Source organism: Vidua macroura, chromosome 11, assembly GCF_024509145.1.
Source record: "Vidua macroura isolate BioBank_ID:100142 chromosome 11, ASM2450914v1, whole genome shotgun sequence".
NCBI classification, from domain to species: domain Eukaryota; kingdom Metazoa; phylum Chordata; class Aves; order Passeriformes; family Viduidae; genus Vidua; species Vidua macroura.
The window spans coordinates 10,164,191-10,183,388 of record NC_071581.1 but is presented as its reverse complement, the minus strand read 5'-3'; the positions used below and the strand labels follow the sequence as shown (position 1 = coordinate 10,183,388).

General features: G+C 43.3%; 1 protein-coding gene across 3 annotated transcripts in view; it reads left to right on the top strand.

The window, feature by feature from the left end:
• Window positions 1–15,809, top strand: part of ZNF423 (zinc finger protein 423) — a 225,979-nt gene extending 210,170 nt beyond the window's left edge. For all 3 annotated transcript variants that reach the window (XM_053987539.1, XM_053987538.1, XM_053987540.1), the window contains one exon: window positions 15,163–15,809. In XM_053987539.1, the coding sequence (XP_053843514.1) occupies window positions 15,163–15,192 (30 nt within the window). In that variant the 3' untranslated portion in view covers window positions 15,193–15,809. The remainder of the gene's footprint in view (window positions 1–15,162) is intronic.
• The last annotated feature ends 3,389 nt before the right edge of the window (window positions 15,810–19,198 follow it).

The window sequence follows — 19,198 nt, the reverse complement described above, 5'->3', positions numbered from 1 at the left end:
TGGCACTGGAGCAGCATGGCCTGTAACAAAAACCCCTCCTTCATTTCTTAAACATTAGGGCCATTCGGTGGCTGGCCCTGGCTAACAAAGTGCACACAACTTCACATTAACATGTGCAGAAAACCCAGCAGCCGTGCAAAGTGGAGGAAAAAAAGAAGGGAGCCAGGTGAAAGGCATCGTTTTAGTCATTAATGCACTTAAGCGCACCCAAGTGTCAACATGTGTGATCAAGTGTAAGGAGGCATGTCGTTCCAATGTGGCAGTGCTGGCACACAGACGGGGCTTCCTCCAGCAGAGATGGCACTTGGATCTGCTGCTCAGGCTGCCCAGCTAAACCCGTCGTTGCCTGTCATCTATGCCCTAGGGCAAGGGTCCAACCAACTTTTGCGCAGGCACCATGCCATCCCAACAGATGGGCAGGAGCGTAAGCCGCCAAGAGACAATGTATATGCATCAATTGTGTTTATTGAAAGCACAATTCCTGGCTGGAAATGTTCAAATGTCTATTTATTTTGCGATAAGATGCCTTTAGTTAATGGGTAGGGAAATGCAGCTTAGCTTTGAATTAATTACTTTATATACCTTACAAAATATAATGCAGACGTGAAAGTGTAAGATGTGCTGATTATGGGGAGATCTGTTAAAGGTCTGTCGTGACACAGAGTCCCCCCTTAAACTGACTCAGTGTGCCAAGGTGCTACTTGTCTCTAAGTACCAGAGACCAAATTTTGTAGGTGCTGCACATAATTGTACACATCTCTGGCTCAACACACAGTGATACGCAAGAAGCCAGCCTTTTACACTGGCAGGTTTTCCTTTGCACACAGGTGTATAAGCTCACCTCCCCTCTTAGTGGTAGAAAACACTTTTACTTTTTGGGCAATGAGGGTGATACATTAATCCAGACCAAAGCTAGACTAGTTTACACATTTCACTGAAAAGGTTTGTTTTCCATGTGACTAAAAGAGAGGAAAGTCATATAATATGCTTTTATATTTGACAGCATTGTTGCCCACCAGAAAGGGTAAATTATGGAAGCATCCAGAGAGGAGTCTGTATGCACACATTAAAGGGTGTTCCCTTCCCCTACTTGTTAGCTTTATTCAATTAAGACTTGTTAGTGTTCTTGAAATATATGCTTTGAAGACCCTTCTGAATATACAATTTGGTATTCATAAGGATCCAGGCATACTATATGTAAATAAATAAAGCAGGAATGTTGTACTTCCAGATACATTAATGCATTCCCCTCCTCATGGAAGCAGAGCACACGGGCTGTGTTAACCATCCATCCTGACCAAAAGGAGGAAGCACAGGAGAAGAAATGAGAAATGGATTTTCTTTCAGAAAGACCAGATTGCACTCTCTGGTCTGGCAATAACAATTACTAATGACATTTAGAGAGAAATTAAGGATGAGAAATGCAAGTTGGCATTTCAGCAGTGCCAGTCAGTAACATTGCATCAGAGCTCACAGGAGACATGAGAAAAAGTTTAGGGATGGAAAATTAATTTTGTTATGTCAACAATTAACAAATACCTTTTCTTCATTCTTTACCACACTTATCACAGATTACCACTGTGATAGTATTTAGCAGCTCCTCAGGTGAATGAAAATTTCAGCACTTTGAAATCCTTAATTCTAGAGTCAAAAGCACACGTTTATGTTTTGCTGTGTTTTGTTGACCAATGAATGATATAAAGAGGTTCAGACTGAGCAGGGAGGAAGAGCATGAGCTCTTGGATGTGTATAGCAAGAAAATTCTGTGGATTTTCTCTGCAGATCTCTGTGGTTCTTATAACCATGAATGAATTAAGTTTACCAACACATTTTCTGAGGGTTTTCTTTTTTTTTTGTTTGTTTTTTTTTTTGTTTTGTTTTTGTTTGTTTGTTTGTTTTTGGTTTTGGTTTTGGTTTTGGTTTTGGTTTTTTTTTTTGGGGGGGGGGTTGGTGTTTTGGCATTTTTTTCTGTTTTGCAAATTTGGAAAGGCAAGGTTGAATAATATACCCTGTTCCATTCAGGACAATTTTGGAGGAACCAGACATAAAGCCCCAGAAACCTCAGACCTTTTATTCCAAAGTCCTTCACGTGACATCCCTGTCCCCACAGGAGGGTGGTAGGAAGCCCTGTTTCCTGCTGCTCTGTGTAGAGGCTGGAGCACAGGGGCCATAAGCTGTGGGGCTGTGAGCGTGGCCATGGCACAGCTGGCTTTGCAGGAGCAGTGTCCTCAGGGACAGCACAACCGGCCACCCCTGCTTGGCCCGGCTGGGCTGGGTAGCACATGCCTTTGTAAGCAGGGCAGAGTCCTTAAAATAGAAACAGAACGCTTGTGTAACATGTAGACAAATAATTTTTTTTTTTCCTTTTGTTTTCTCTCTTAAATGTCTTGTCAGAGATTTTCTTTGCTGGTGGGAAGAGATGTCTGATCCAGCTCCTTTGATTTTCCCCTGCTGCCGTGGAGCATAGTTTGGGGCCTCCAGACTAGCTCCATTGCCTCCTGTAAGTGTCGCTAGCATCCAGAGGAACTGACTGTTTTTCAAAGGAAGAGGGATGCTGCACTGGAAAGGGCAGAGTATAAGCATTATTTAAAGAAAATAGTGGAGCTTGATCAGCCTCAGTTTTAAAGAGCTCATCGAGGGTGCTGTACAGCATCCTTTTAAAAGTTCAGTCTCTTCCTTTGCTTGCAAAGACCAAAATGGGGATGCTTGTCCAGACATAACAGTATATGCCTGAGTGTTTTCACAAGAAATGTCTAGATCATTAAATATAATAGGTCTCAGCTGCAGTTTTGATCACTGAAGCATGCACACAATTCATCACAGCAAATTAGGTACGTCTTTGTAACTTATCTTTCTGCAATTTGCTGGCACTTCTAGAGAGCTGAAACTTATATTGGATGTGCTACAGAAGCCATTTCAGATAAAATATTCTGTGTTTATTGTTGAAGAACAAGGATTCCCTAATAACAAAAACATGGAGCAGTGTATATTTCTGCTCCTGCATCTTGCAGAACCAGCAATAGTACCAGTAGAGATCCCCAGCCACATTCATTATTTATATATTTCAGTGAATTTCTTGTCTGCAGTAAAAGAGATATAAGCTTCAACATCAGTCTGTGCCAAATTCTATGCTACAGCCCATTCAGAAACCTGAGGCAGCCGTGGTTCTCAATCATTACACAGCCCATTTATCTGATTGGAGTTTTGTCCTCTCTGCCTTGCTGAAATGTTGCGTGTTCTTTAAAAGCTGAGTTTGACCTTTGGAAAGAAAAGGCATTTGCTATTTTAATTTTAGGGTTTTTTTAGAGAGAACCTGAGCCTACTTAAATGGAAATTGGCATTGAAAAGCAGCAGAGTTATTGAAAAGCATTTACTTTATTACTAGAGGAGAAATTTTATTTACTAGTGGACTCAAAAATTACATTTCAATGGACTCATCAGTTTCAGTCACTAGTTAGTCTGTGAACAGATGGATATATTTGTAACAGTTAACATGAATTTATACCCTGGAATTTTACATTTGCCCTAAGAGCACTGCTATCTTAGCTGCTGCCTTAGTTGAAGGGTTTGGAGATTCATTTTATTTTTCAGAAAAAAAGCTATGTTTGTTTCTAATTGCAAAGATTTCTTACATCATAGAAATCGCCTCAGCTTTCAGAAATGTGAATGATATACAGCTTCTGTATAAGGAAAATGTTGTGAAAGAATCCCCAGTACAGCTGCTGCAGAAAAAATAAACATCTCGGCCTAAACCTAAATAAACCCCTGTGGACTGAGAAAGTAATTTTCAATAACCAGATATTTTTAACTCTGTGTGTGAAGGTACTAATCACAGTCACCTGTATTTGCATCTAGGGTCTGCCACAGTCTAATTGCTTGTCTCTTTCCACTCCTGCCCCCCTAAATTTTAAGGCTTCTGGTTAACTGAGCAATGCATTAAGCACTCCATCTCCAAAACAGAAAGAAATACTGCCCTAGCCTCTACCATGTGGCATCCTTAGGTTTCAGGGATTTCGTTTAAATCTGAAATTTATGTCTAGGAGAAATAAATTATTAGATTGTAAAAGCAGCTGGGGAGGGAGTAAATATAGTCTCTTTTGTCCTCTATATCATTTCCCCAGGAAGATAATAAATGTGTGGCAAGCGTCTCGTGTTTCCTCTGTCATACAAATGTTGTGTGTGTGCTGTATTTCAGATGTGAAGCCTAGACTCCAGACAGGAAATCCTGGAGTGATACTGTACTGCTGTTGCCTACTGCTGTGGTGCTGGTGGAGGCCCCATCACTTTTACTGCTTAAAAAGAATTTGAAAAATAATTTCATGAAGAAATTTAAAAGCCCTTGTGTGTAGCCCTGATTTCCAGAGTAAGAGATTTAGGGTGTAATCGTAGGGTGTATCTCCTAAGCCAGAGAAAGGCAGCAGGAGCAGCAGCCCTGGCTGCTGGAGAGAGCTGAGGACAGGGGTCCTGCCCTGTGACCCCATCCCAAGGGCCAGTTTTCCCAGGGGGATTTTAAAGATCATAAGAGAGATTCTTGTTAATTCCTCCCTGCCTTACCTGTTCTCATTCTTCTGTGAGGTCAGATGCATGGAGCAAGCATGATGAGTGGCCAGAAAAAAAATTAGGATTGAGAACAGCAAAAGGATAAGGAATTGTTAGAAAGTCAGTGATCTACTTGCTTTTCTGTACCGGGCTGTGTGTATAGGGTTGTCACTGCCTGCACCTCCATGCTCCTGTCAGGAAGGCTGTCAGTATTCTCAGTCCAGCCCATCTCAGGGATCTGAAAACAAGCCTGGAACAGCCTTGCTGTTTGCTCCTTCTGTTGTTCCTTCCAGAGAAGTACATTCAATCATACACTGTTTTTGCCTAATTATACCTTGCTTTAACATCGTATTTTGAGAGTAGTTTTATACCTCCCTTTGACCAGAGGAAAAAGGAAAAACAATTTAGAATACAGTTTCTTTTCATGTTGTTCTTTTCATGTTCTTCTTATGTGAAATGAGAAGGGGATGGGAGTGTTTGGTGCAGGGTTGGGTGCACATGTGCAATGACCTGACCTGGGCAGTAACCGCCAGTGGATGGATTGTTAATGTTCCCTTCATGTTTCATGTTAATGGAATAACTTACGAGCCACCAAACTGTCTGTCCTCAGTGAGGTTATGGGGCTTTGTTGGAAAAATCTAGATGATAGAGTGAGATGGTACGTGCTGATGGGACCAGTGTAGAGACAGCTCATGGCTCTGTGCAGGGTCAGCTTGGGTTCAGCGAGGCTCTGTCACCCCAACTCTGTGTGAGCCAGACCAGATTTGGCAGCAGCAGTCCTGAGCTTCTCACTCAGCTGTGCTTGAGCTGATGCACTGTGGAGTGTGTTGTGTGTCTTCTGTGCCACATCCTGGGCAGGCAGGATGGACACCCTGAGGTCACCTCCATGCAGAGCCTGTCCCAGAACCCCATTGCCTTTGCTTTGCACCAAGCAGGAATGGCCAAAGCAGTGCCCACACTGTGCCAGCCCTGGGGGAGAGCTCCTGCCTGACCACCCAGCCTCCTCATTTGTTTCTGCTGCACAGTTAAACCTGAATAAATTGCCATGGGCATTGAGGTTTGGCATATTTGTCATCGGTGTGTTACATTATCGTGTCTCCAAAAGGAGCAGTGAGGTTGTTTAGAACATATTTACTTCTGAAAAATGTGTCCTCCTTTGGGGCTGGCACATGCTCTTAGTCTTTGCATGAAATCAGAATTGTTTAAGATGTGGCATCTTGCTGTTTAAAAGGCAGATTTTCCTGAGAAAGGTGACACTGTTGTAATGGAGTAGCAATGGCTGGAAAATCCCATTTAACCCAGTTGTTTTGCACACATACCATAGCAATGTTGATTTGCTGGTTTTGTCCTATGATGTCTTGGAGGAAATGGCTCATGTTGGTGATATTTTGACCCCCCTTTTACTTACAAGAACAAATTGGGCATGGCTCTTTCACACTCCTAGCTCCTCCAGGGTTAATTCCTTGCGGCAGTGGGCAGTGGACTAAGCACAGCCCTGTCTGCAGATTTCTGCTCTGCTGGTGGCATCTACACTAATGGGGCAGCATGTAAAGCACTTCTGTAACTATGGCCTTGCTATTTTATAGCAGAGCTGCTTGCATTGGAGGATTTTTTCCCCTTTTGAAATTAGAAACCAGCAATAACAACCATTATGTCCAAGGCAACAGGTCGCTGACCAGCCATTTTGTCAGCACGAGCAGTGTGTGGGTGCCACGTGACAGGAATATTTATCTGCCCCTAAGAAAAGTGTATCCATAACACAAGGCAATACAATTTGTCCAATGAGTATTCCATTAGATGGAATTTTACTTTAGTTGCTCCTTCCTAAAGGAATTAGTGGTTGAAGGGCTGTGGTCCTGCTGCAGGCAGGTGCTGCTTGTGTCAAGTCTGGCTGTCCACACTTGCTTATTTAGCCCAAGGAACTTGGTTCAGCTGCAGCTCCCATCATTCAGTGGAGGATGTTGCCTAAATTATGAATGTGAGACCTGCCCCTGTTAGTTTGCTTTAAAATTCACCATTAAGACAGAAACCTGTCCTTAATACCAGGAATACCTAGCTGGTGCTGAGGAAAAAACCAACAAAAAGTAATCAGATGGTGTTCAGTGACCCTTGCCATACCAAAGAACAGCAGAGTAAGTTTTAGGTTCAACTCTCAATTTCCTGCCTTTTGTTGATTTCTATTCCCATGGAAAAATCCCTCAGTGAAGCTTTGCCCTATGCATTTTAACTTCTAAAGGTGCTATGTAAAGTGTTTCACTCTTGCTCTAAGTATTTTTTGAAAAGACACCATCCTGGTCCTATAATAAAGACCCAATCAAGAATCATTTGGTGTTTAGAGGAGGCACACCGTGTTCCATAATGATGATTCCAGCCTTCACAGAAGTGAACAATTAACTGGTTTATGCAGTATGATTTACCTTAGATCAAGGAGGGATTAATGAGATAAGATTTGGATTGGTTTCTAAGAAATCATCAATTTCATGCTTTTGAGAGGAAAACCTAAGAAAGATTCCTGGAAAATGGTTTACCTCTTGAAAATTATTTTGAAACTTTGCTTCCCTGAGTAGGACCTGTAAGTAGATTGGAAACAGGTCAGCACTGGGGTGTGCATTTGGGTTTTTGGTGTAGTATACAGGCAAAGGAGTGTCCCTGTGGGCATGAAATGCTTTCTCTGATTACTGTAGCTTAGGTTTGAAAACAGACTGGAGGTGGGTGTTTGCATTCTCGAGGACAGCTTTGGAGGGTCACTTCAAAGCTGGGCACAGGGCATTCGTGCTGCTGCATGCTGGGTTTGTGACATGTCATGGAGGAGCAGGGGTGGCCGTGACCCCGAGTGACTGTGGGACCAGCTTCCCAGGAAAACATGGACTGAGCAAGCCCAGGTTAAAATAGCACCACTGGCAGCAGAGCACTGTGCTGGATCCTGCAAACCATTTTCTGCTCTTGGGATCAGAAATGGCTCTGGAATCCAGACAGGAAGTAACAGTGGGGCTAAGGAAGGAGTGAAGGTATTCTAAAAATATTACGGTTTCATGCACTTCTGACAACAGTATTTTGTCCCTCTTACTTTATATTTAGGAAGTGTAAGGTTCTTCCCTTCTTATTTTTGATCTTGTGCATGGTATGCTGGAGACTACAAGGATGCTGATAAATTTGCATTTCTGAGTGAAACTCTCAGGAGCGTGTGGTCCCTCAGGACAGGTATTATTAGCTCCTTGTTTTTATTGGGTGCCTCAGTGAATCACGGTGTGTTTACAGCTAGTTTCTCTAACAGAAGACTCTGGTTATCTCTTAATAATGTATTCCTCTGTGGTTTTTATTTCCAAAGTGCTGTGGTAAGGAGATTTTCCGAAAGGCTTCAGTTTGCTTTTGTACTTCAGCATTTTACCCAGTGTTTTTGGAAGAAGTGTATAGACTTTTCGGTGAGGCATTTAATAGAATACAAGAGGCTATGCCAGGCTTAGGTTGTGCGTGGAGTTCACTTGTAATAGGCTCAACTAGGTTTATTCTGAGTTTTAGAGAAGAATAGAGATGGCAGATCTAGAAGACTGATGATACAAAATTATTAGTCTCAAGTGGAAAGGGTAAAGCATGTTAGGTGAGTTTTCAAAGTCTGATTAGGATTAACAACCTGAATTAGAAGACCAATTAAATTCATAAATCATCTAATAATTCTTAGTGAGTATGAGAAGAATCTGGCGCTGGGAAAAATAACTCCAAGAAAGGTATTTGTATAGAAAGGTAATTTTTCAAACCAGAGTAAGTCAGAAGCACCTATCAAAATTCAAGAATGGATTCCAACGGGCAGAAGCAGTGTAGTAAGGCGCTGGAGCCGAGGCAGTGCGGCGCTGGGCGCTGCAGCTGCCCCGGTGCAGAACAAAGGCTGGCCGGGGCTCGGCCGGGCTCTGCACACCCACACCCGCACCGGCAGCTGCGGAGGAACGCGCCGGCCGCGGAAAAAGAGTTACTAAAGAAAAAGCAGTCAGCATTTAGGCAGTCACGTGTGGAACGGCTTTCCCCCACCGTAAATGTTCGGAATTCCGAACCTTCCCTTGGATGGCAGATGAAGTGCAGGGTCCCGGTGACCGGAGGAGCCGGGCAGGTTTCGGGGGGGGGGCTGAGGGGGTCCCCCGGGTGAGCAGGCACTGTGGGAGGCTGCTCATCCTCCCCAGTGGGTACAGAAACCCCAGGGGCAGCTCAGTCCTGGCACAGATGAGTGTTCCTGTGTCCCAGTACCAGTGAAAGGTGCGCTTACCCCTGGAGTAAGCACGTGCAAGCATCAGAGTAACTCAAAAGCAGCTATTTCCATTGGAAACGGGCAACTTCACTTTTCAGTCGACAACAAACCTCCAGGCATATTTTCTTAGACACTCAAAATGATTTTTTTTTCCTGGTTCAATAACTTGTAAAGGACAGCTTTCTACCTGCATTTGTTGAAGTGCCATCTCAAAGTGTGCTGACACAGGGACTGACTGACAAATGGCAAGTTATCAGATGCTCAGAGATGAAGGAAGCCGTAACACAGGCAGCCATTGCCTTTCACAAAGGATGTGCCACCTTTCGTTTGCCTCTACCTCCATTTCAAGGGACTCTTCAAATAAAGAAGGGACATGTGAACCTGTCTTGCCTGACAATTTTTTTTTTTATTGCATACCATGATAACTTGGAGTTTTCATTCGTTACAAGCATTTTATGTAGTGGGTGAAACACCAAGGGAAAAGAAAGCGCTGCCTGAAAAACTATGATCTAAACATATAAATGTCACTGCATAAGTTACCTGAAACAACTGGAAGGGCAATTAACACCTGGTTTTATGAGAAACATTGGTTACCACTATCAGTTTTAATGAAGTGTATTAACTAAATTGTGTTCTGAGTATTCATTCAGCCCTGTTTATGGCACGCTCTTGAGTACATTTACTGTTTGTCAGAAGTGCAAACTAGTGAACATATGAGGCTTTAAGACAGGCCATCTGTTAGTCTTAGACCCTTGGATAATTGTCAAACAGTTCTAAAAATAAGCACATACAAACTGCAAGGGGGTGCAAAGGTGATTTTTCTTTAGAGTCTGATAGCAAAGGGAAAGTAGAAACCAGAAATTAAAATTAAAAATAAACAATTTCATCCTGTAAAGCAAGCTTGCTATTCTTTCTTTTCCACTTTCCTTTCCCACCATCCTCCTCCAGTGTGTCTTTTTTTATTAATTTTTTTTCTTCTTGCTCTTCTGGGTCATGGCATCCCTTGAATGCCTCTCCAGTTTAGGATTAGAGCAGCTCCAATTTAAGGCTCACAGCTTTCTGTAGAGAGCATAATCTCCAATGGCTAAAGCAAGGGTCATCTTGTGTCCTCTGCCTAAAGTAATCCCTTTATAAAGTCAAGGCATAAAGATATCTATCTTTATGGATTGCTGTTAAAGGGAAATAGTACCTATGCACATACATGTGTGTGCTTATGGATGTGTAATGAGTAATAACGGCTGAGAGATTTATTTTTGGACCAGTTTGAATTGAAAAGATGTAAAACATTGAAAAAAGATTGCTACAGATGGTATTTCATAAATATTTAGACACTCTAGCTTCTGTTTGTAGCAATTTGGAGGTTTTGTTTTGTCTTTATATATATATATGTTCAAATGTGAGACAAACCTTTGCTTCAAGTCAATGCCTGAATCTGAGGTTTAGTTTTTGTCTGGCAAGCTGTGCATTTTGGCAGTCAGTGGAGGCATCACTTCTCTTGTTTCCAAGCCCTGCTCTGTAAAGGGAAAAGGAGAGAGAATGGGGAGGAGGAGACACAGTCCCAGTGCTCCCCAGCCATGACCCCGATCTCTGGGCTTAGAATCAGACAGTGCCTGAAGGGCGATAGAAACCTGAACAGAGGTGGGGAGAGGCAGAAAGAAACTACCTGGGCTCTTACCTAGGTCTGGAGGACCCCCCACACCCTGAGAAAAAATATTGGGATTAATAGGTCACCCAATGGCTAATTACCAGTTAATTTTCATGTTGGCTGATGGTCACATGAATCTATTATCTCCATAATTCTTACTGAAATTATTTGAGGACTGGTTTCTGTTCATTTCATTGGCCTTTGGAAGGGGAGAGAGGCTTTGTAGCCTTTCATCAGAGTCCCAGTCTCTGTGTAACACTGCAAAAGGCATATGAATTTCACCTGAGGGTGGGGGCATCACCAGCCTTATTAGGCCATTTCTTAACCTTTGTATAACATATAGTTTTTTAGGGGTATGTGCTCATGCACATAGACAGTGTATTTCTAAATGGCTGATAGAAAACGTCTAAATCCATAACAGATGCACAATGGCACTGTAGACTGGATGTGTTATGGCCCCAAACCATTATCACACCCCTCACAGTTGCATTTTATTTTTTTCACCTGCTCCTGTGTAGTACACCTGTGACTTGTTGGCAGTGAGTGTCGTTGCAGTGTGGGAGACTCCCAGCTTGACTGCCTGGCTTGGAGCTTTACTCCATCATGTGCTGCTTTTTGTGTGTGTTTTTTCTCTCGATCTTTATATAGCTTATAAGGGTTCTTTGAACTGTTGTAAGTGATCATCTTTCAAGCCTGATGCTTTCCTTCTTGACACAGAGCTCTGAAAATGGAGATTGTCATGCCAGTGTTTTCATAATCATGCATGTAAGAAAACAGAGAAATATTCATTGTGGATGTCCTGCAGAAATGGCTTGATCTGCATCCAGAGGGCAGGCAGGGGGTGTCTCCAGGGAAGATCTGGAGAGCAATCAATATCTACATGGACAATAATTAACCATTCTTTGAAATCTTTTTATTTCCTGCAAAACCCATCACCCAGTTCCTTGATCACAGACACTTCCATAAATGGTTCATCTGGGGATTGTGCAGCCAGTAGAAAATTCCACTTAAACACTGCAACAGCCCCAAGACTTGGGGTAGTTGCATTTTTCCCAGTGACATAGCTAATGGAATTGCTATCCATCTTGCATGATTATTAAGAAGAGATTTTCCAACCTTATCCTATAAATAAGCTGTGACTTACTTGATCTTGACAGGTGACTTAGTGCTGCTGTAGAGTTTTCCAGCTGCAATAATGTCTCAGAATGATGTATTCAGTGGGGTATCAGCTGTGAGCTGTGTGTAAACCAGGGGGTCTAACAGGAGTTGGGAAGAACCATTTTTCCTGTTCAGCTTCCAAATGATGTCGTGCCTCCTGCTGGCCCCAGACGGGCACGTGTATGGATGGCCTTGGAGCTGGTAGGCATGTGCACACACACAGGAGTGTTCCTGGAGGGCCTGCATTTTTGTGGCTGCTCTGTTTTCCTCTGGAAACCACCATTAATTTTTTTTTTCTATAACTATAATTTCTGGAGTTGAAAAATCACACCCGAGCTGTTTTCAGCCAGCCCACCCTCCTGCTGGAAAGGTGGGTGAAGCTTCCTTAGGCTGCTTAGGTAGCAGCACTCCTGTAGTATCACGTTTCAAAACACTTGCTTCCTTCTGGTCTTTATGATTTCCTTCTGCTGCCTGGAACAGCCCAGTGACTCCACTGGGGTCAAAACTGTTCCTACTAAGGCACAGGGCATTCTTAATACTTGATTTTCAATTGCTCCAAAAGTCTGGTCAGGGGAATTTTCTGTGTCTGGGCACACAAAAGAGTGCCTAATAAAGGCATTTGAAAAACCATGGGTCAAATACAGAAAACGCATGTGTGAGAGAACAGACATAAGCCCTGAATGGGTGAGATGCTTTCTGACATCTGCAGAGTGCAATTCCAATGAGCTGCAGATGCATGGGGTACAGAGAGTAGAAGCAAGAAGATAAGAAATGACAATTGCTAGTAATAGAAGACAAGTTGCCAGACTATTTTTTCAGAAGACGTGTTTTGAAATACATTTTAGTATGTGAGAAACCTATATGGGTGGCAGAGGATAGATATAAAGAGGTTCTCATGGGGCTTTCAAACACACACAGTGGTGGTAATTTAGCCTTCACCCAGTGTTCACCAGCACCTGGGCATGCAGGATTTGGCATTTGTGGCCATGGCTTGAGCAGGATCTGCTCAGAAAGGCAGGGGAAGGATGCAGAGCACACAGGCTCTCGTGTCCCTAGGCATCACAGACCTGTTTGTGAGGCCCTGTGTAAAACATGGCTCTATCTCTTTACTGCATGGTCCAGGCACTAGCCAGCATATTGATTGTCAATAATGCATGCACAGGGAATAAATGGTACATTCCCAAGATACTAAGACAAAATCAAGATTTGCATATGAAAAATGTAATTTTTAGACTCCTAGCCCTATGGCACAGCTGATTTCTCAGCTTCTGCCTGACCCAGCTCTAAATGGCTGCAGTATTTGAGTACAATCTGTTTGTTCCTTTGACAAATTCTGAACCCAAACCCAGTGTATTTCTTGTATTGGGAATGTTCAGAACATGTTATTAGCTGATGTTTGAGGAGGGAGGGCTCACAAAAAAAAGCTTCATTATCAGATTTAGAGCCACATACCATTCCTTTATTGACCTGCCTGGTGTAATCAATGCAGCAGCCACACAACTTTGAAATCATGTTCCCTGACTGTAGGCTGTGCATCATGCATCCAGTGCTGATTGTGCATTATCTTTTAAATGACACTGCCTAACTAAGTATGGATTTGTCTACCACAAATAGCCCTTCTTTCAATTTGAAGATGGTAAACCTTTTGGGTTTTTTATTGGTATTCAGGATGACCTAAAAATAGAACTGCAATGAAGTGCACAAGGAATGGCCATTGTTAAAATGCTGAGGAGTGTGTGAGCACAGAGGAGCCTGTGTATTCTTTCACATTTTCATGCTTCCCCAGCTAGGTTTAGTGGGCAAGCTTCTTGTCAGTGCTGCTATTGTGTGTGCAGGACTCCATCCATCCTCCTCCATAAAGTCATTGTTAGACTTGAGAATAACATCCAGCACTGCAAAGGTCACGCCTTCTTAAGGCCAGGAAAATTTCCATGTATATCAAAGGAAAAAGCCATTGAATTTTGTGTTTGGTGGTGTTAAATTGTCTAACAGCAAAGCAGTTCCAGCTGTCAATTCACAAATTTCTGATTTGTGGTTCTGCATATTCAGTGTCACAGGCAGGGGTGTGCTGAGAGGGCCGGTGCTATGCCGAAGCAGTGACTTTATGATTTCCCCAGCTGGTATTTCGTTCGCAAGGGCTCCATCCGCGGTGCTGCCCCGCTCCCGCCGCCCGGGCCGGCTCCGCGCGGAGCCCAGAGCCCGGCCCGGCAGCGCCGGGAGCTCCGGCCGTGGTTCGGGAACTCAGCAGCGCTTCTGACACCTGGTGGTCGTGCTTTGGGAGTGCGCGGGCCAGAAACGCTCCTGCTCCGCCGCAAACGGGGTCACCGCCGCCGGCCCGCACCGCCCCGCCGCCCATCAGCTCTTTCCACGGGCGATTTCCATCGGGGAGATGTCGTTTCTGGATAAAGCGGGGGATTGCTCTTTTATCCTGATCAGGATGTAGCTGTGGATAGCGTAGAAGGAGCAGATGATTTATGAAAAGTTAAAATATCTTACTTTATTTTAAAGCTTCATCACTGTAAATAAATAATTAGATTCAAAATTCATTTTGTGTTTAAAAACTTATTCTTCAAGCTGGCGGACTTGCCCGGCTCTGTTATTAGGCAGATGGAGACTAGGGAAATTGCTTAGGCTTGAAATAGCACAAATGAATTTTTATATTTGGGGATGCTGGGGACTCAGCTCAAGAAAACCTCACCATGAACCACTTCTCTAGTTGCTCAAATAATTGGATAATCATACAAATAAAGCTAAGCTTATGTGTAAGACTGGGGTTTTAGTCAGAACACAAAATGTAGGTGAATCAGTACTGCTCTAAAAATACGCTTCCGAGGTTGGCTCCACAATTTATTGGCTCCTACGCAAAATGGCAAGACAGGTCAGCATCCTCTGATGTGAGATACTGTGATGACATTGAGGCTATTACAAATCTACCAGAAAGGAAAAAAGGGAACAAAAGATACTCTAAACTGCTGAAAGAAATGTGTAGAGAAAAGTATATTCTTTAAAGAGATTTAACTTCTGGGTTAAATGTCCAGCCTTTTTTCTGCTGGGAATATTACCCTGGTGCCTGAGCTGGCGGTTCAGCTGTTATTGCCGAAGTATTTCTTGGACTGAGAAGTGTGTGTCACAATCTGGTGTCTCTTGCTGCCAGTACTTGCACCCGGTATGAGTGAGAATAAAAGAATAAAATATGGCAAGGGTTCCCTCACGATTCAGATTTTTATTTTTTTTAATTGTTACAGGGAAGGGAATCCCTAAAGACATTTTTTTGCCCATGAAGTTACCATTTTCTTTATATATACTGAAAGGAGAAAAAAAAAGGGAACCTTCATGACTATACTTGGCTTGTAGCAATTTTTTTTCTAAGTTCATGCCAGCATTAACAGATCTGTCAGAACAAAGCAAATATGTCATATTGGCAGCTGTTACTTATGAGTACTTTTTCTTTATTGCATTTTGTTTTGTAATAATTGAGAAGCTTTTATGTTGAGCTCTGCATAAATGGTACTGAGTGGGAGGGTATGGGCATGCTTTCTATTATTCTGCCCCTCATGCATGTCTCCTTTTTTCGTCTTTCCAGAACCACACATTGAGCCAGCACGCACAGTGAGCCACTGGCACTACAGGACACCTCTCTGCAGAAGACTTGACGGTGGCACAGTGGGGAGGACCATTTGAACATTACATCCAATCAAAGTGTCATTTGCAACCCAGATGTAAAACTCTAATGATTTGGCCATGAGGCGCTGCTATTATAAGCAGCTGGAAATGAATATTAATGGAAGAGATTAAAAGTATTCCATGCTCAGTATTTTTTATTGTCCTGCTTCAGCTAGTGTACTTTAGAGCTTCTGCTTCTGACTGAATTTATAGTGTTAGATAAATCTGCTTTGATGCTGTTGCCCTTTGTTGCTTCTTGTATTATATTGATAGTTAAAGATTAGGTGTGATTTTTTTCTTTTTTTGTTAACTGCTTTTTAATTGCAATTTTAGGTAACTGTGCATTGTGATGTGATTGCTTGGCTATTGTCTGAATATTTCTTTTTAATTTTTTAATTAAAGACTAATGCTTTGATTGGATTTGCCAGTTCACCGGACAGTGATTAAAACTATGTAATGAATATAATCGGTTTCAGTGCAACTGGATGGTCTGCTTTATAAATGTGACTTAATCTGATTGCAATAACTAGTACAGTTCAATAAAGGGAATACATGAGCTTAGCGTCAGAGCTTGTCTGTCTGTCAGTGCCCCCTGCATTGCTGCTGCTGCTGCTGCTGGGGTGGCTGAATCTCAGTGATCACTCACCTGATGGCACAGAGCACTCTGCAGCCCAGGAGGAGGGAAAGCAAAAGCCATGGTTCTGTGTCTGGTATTGTGTTTGCTTCTGGATGTACCTCCCTGGCTCCACGGTAGGTTGAGGTGAGGTAAGAACATGTACTATGAAAAGGTATTGCTAGCTTATAATAGTCGTTAATATTTTAAAATTTTCAGCAAGAATAGAAGAACCAGACCTATAGCTGCCTTGCCCATATCTCCGTGCTTTGTTTCAATACAAAAATTAATTTTCTGCATTGTATACAAATGCACAGATATTGGATCAGGCCTTGCAGACCGTGGTAGGAGGCTGCATATTTTACCCACCCCAGACCCCCAGGTATTGTAGCTCTGTGTAAATGCCAACAGAGCCAATTGCCAGGCTTTCTTCTACTCTTTTTAAACTTATCTTATGGTAAAGAGGTCAGGTAAACAGTCATTTTAAGGACCATGGACACCTCTGGAAAGTTAGAAAGATGTAGTTCTCCTGGTGTCTCCGGCTTGAATGAATCATAACCATCATAACTATTCAGCAGTTGTGACAGCTGAAATGATGTGGTTACCCATTCCCACAAAGTACAAGGTTTTGGCATGGGAACATGCGCAGTCTGAGCCTTTCAAAATCGCTGCACTGAACTAGAGCACAACTGGTTGTCACTGGGCCATGTCTGGGCTAGGAGCACGTAAGTGATATTTTGCAGGAAATATGTTTTCATGGACATATAGTCAATGCCTAAATTAGTTTATACAGTGAGCTTTTTTACAAGTGCAAGGGTGGCACAGCTTGTTGATGCGGCAGCCCACGTTTAGATCCCTGCTGATGTTGATAGTCCTGTTGCACACACACAGTTCCTTCAGAGCAGTAAGGGAAGGCAACAATGGAAGTACAACTTTGGGCACAACTGAAGTAGGGTCATCTTTACAGCAGGAAGCACCAGAGCAGGCCTAACTTAAGAACAGTTACAACTTTCTCAAAAAATAAAAAAAAGGAAGAATGTCCTGTTGGAGAGAAACGATAGATGGTTTTTATTCTGCTGAAATAGCATTACATGAACAGTCAGAGCTTAGGATCAATGTGGCTTGTGATAAATTTATGAATCCTAATACAACAAAACCAGGAATGGCTTTTCTTCATTCCAAAGAGGACAGTTCCATTTGCATCTAGATTATTCTTAGCTCACTGTTTCTTCATCAGCATCATACTGAAATGATCTGTTTCTAGAAAAGAGTGTTAACTTTCAACCTGACTATTTCTCTCTAAACCACAGAAGAGATGTTTACAGGCTGAAAAATTAGTTAATGAAATCACCAATTCATTATTCCTTTTCATAATAGAAGCATGTTCCTAACTCAATTGTACTACTTTAAGATGGGAAATGGAAAAGTATCTTGCAGTACAGGCTCATAGACATGCCTTTGCAAAAAAAGCTGGCAATGTACAGCAGCTGCTGTAGAAAGAGCTCATGTGCCATTTTCTCCGTGCCAAAAGAAAAGGTAGCAGGTTCTTACAATGGAGATATTGAAAAAGGAGGCTCTTTGCCTGACACTGGTTTGAAATGATATTGGATCACTTCTAGGCAAGCCTTCAGAAATGAAAAAGATGTAGGTTTCTATCTTCAGGAAAAGGTACTGCATTGTGAGTCCCAAGAGTTGAACTGATGTTTCCATGCAGCTCGGAGAGCTGCCTTAGTAGTGCTGTACTGAAACACATGCCTTTGTCTGAGCATCTCCCTGCTGACTAGTTAAAAGTAGGTGCGCAGTCACTGTGCTGAGATGGGGAACTCCCCACGCAGGGATCCTGTTTGGAGCTGCATGTATTCCCCATGTTAGTGGAAAGGTGGGTGTGGGTCAGGGTGCTGGGTACCTGCTCAGCCCAGCAGTGCCAAGCAGTGCTTAAGCTCATGTTTCATCTGTCCCAAACCCTGACCATGGGCAGGGGTAGAATAAAGGGATAGTTTGGTTTTGCACCTGGCCTTTGAGAGGTATGTGTAGGCACACAGTTTGTGGTGATTGGGATGGGGCTGGGCCCAGCCTCATCCCCAGTGGGCACAGCTGTGAGAAGCCGGTGAGCAGCACTGACAGCAATAGCCATGGAGTGCCCAGGGGCACTGACCAACCACAAAGGGAACAGAGGGCACACAGGGGCAATGCATGAACATGAGGGTATAAAAGGTGGGGCTAAAGAACAAGAAGGGCAGACACTTGCTGCCTTCTGAAGTGGCATGTTGTTATTGTGTATGGGTGAATGCTTAACGCCTTCTGGTATTGTTTGGTGCTACTCTTGTGTATTGTGGCTGTCTTGACTGTGGCATGTGCTGTGACAGGTAAGAGGCTCCAAAGCACAAGTGAGGGCTGTGGTCCTGCTCCATCTTCTTCATCCCTTTTGGCATGTGAGCCTCACTCATGAGCAGCCCAAGTCAGGTTGGAGAAAGGGGCTGGATTATGCCCCCAGGTCTAGGAAAAATGAGCTGTGGTCCTCTTCTGCTCTTACAGTGTTTGGGTAATATTTGAATGCCAATGGACCAATGCCATTTCTTAAAAATGTTTATTTCCTAAGACCACATAGGCAAATGTGCCTACTTGCCATGAATCTACTGGGTTATTTTGTGGTATTTTTGAGATAACCAGGCCCATATGAACAGTCATCATTACATGGCAAGGGATGGTGCTGTCTTGATAACTGCTTTTTTAGGGGCCACAGAAATCCAGTTTAGGGTGTGGGGCTGAAAGCTACTGCAAAGAAGCAGAGGGAGAGCTGCCTACTACTTTGTTCCTGCCATGGAGCTGTATCTGCGGCACACTGGACACCTGCAGCTCACAGAGGTGGTCCTTAGCCTATGCCAGGGTGCAGAACTGGTGTCTGACCCTGTTTTCCAGGGCCTGGAGCCTTGCCAGGCAGGGCTCTAGGGGCAGACCTCTGCAGCACAACGTGGGGCCTTTGTCTGGTGCTTCCTGTGCTGCTGGTGCCACTGGGGAGCAGGAGCAGAGCAGCCCTGCACTGGTACAAAACAGCTTTGCTGCCATAGTTGCAATCACACCAGGGAGTGCTTTGCCAGGGTAGTATATAGTTCCTGTATCCGTTAAAAGCTCCTAGGGAAAACAGAGCCTAACTGCAGGTGGAAAAAAGATAATATCACAGCTTCTGGTACATGTCTGAGGTTTCACCCCCTTTTTCTTAGTGGCCAAGAAGTGCTGCTGAAGGCATTTGGAAAGCAGTCAGAAGTGTTGGCTCCAAGGGCAGCTATATTTCAATAGCTATGACACACTGAAAACAGGCTGGAGAGCCTTTCCATAATCCCTG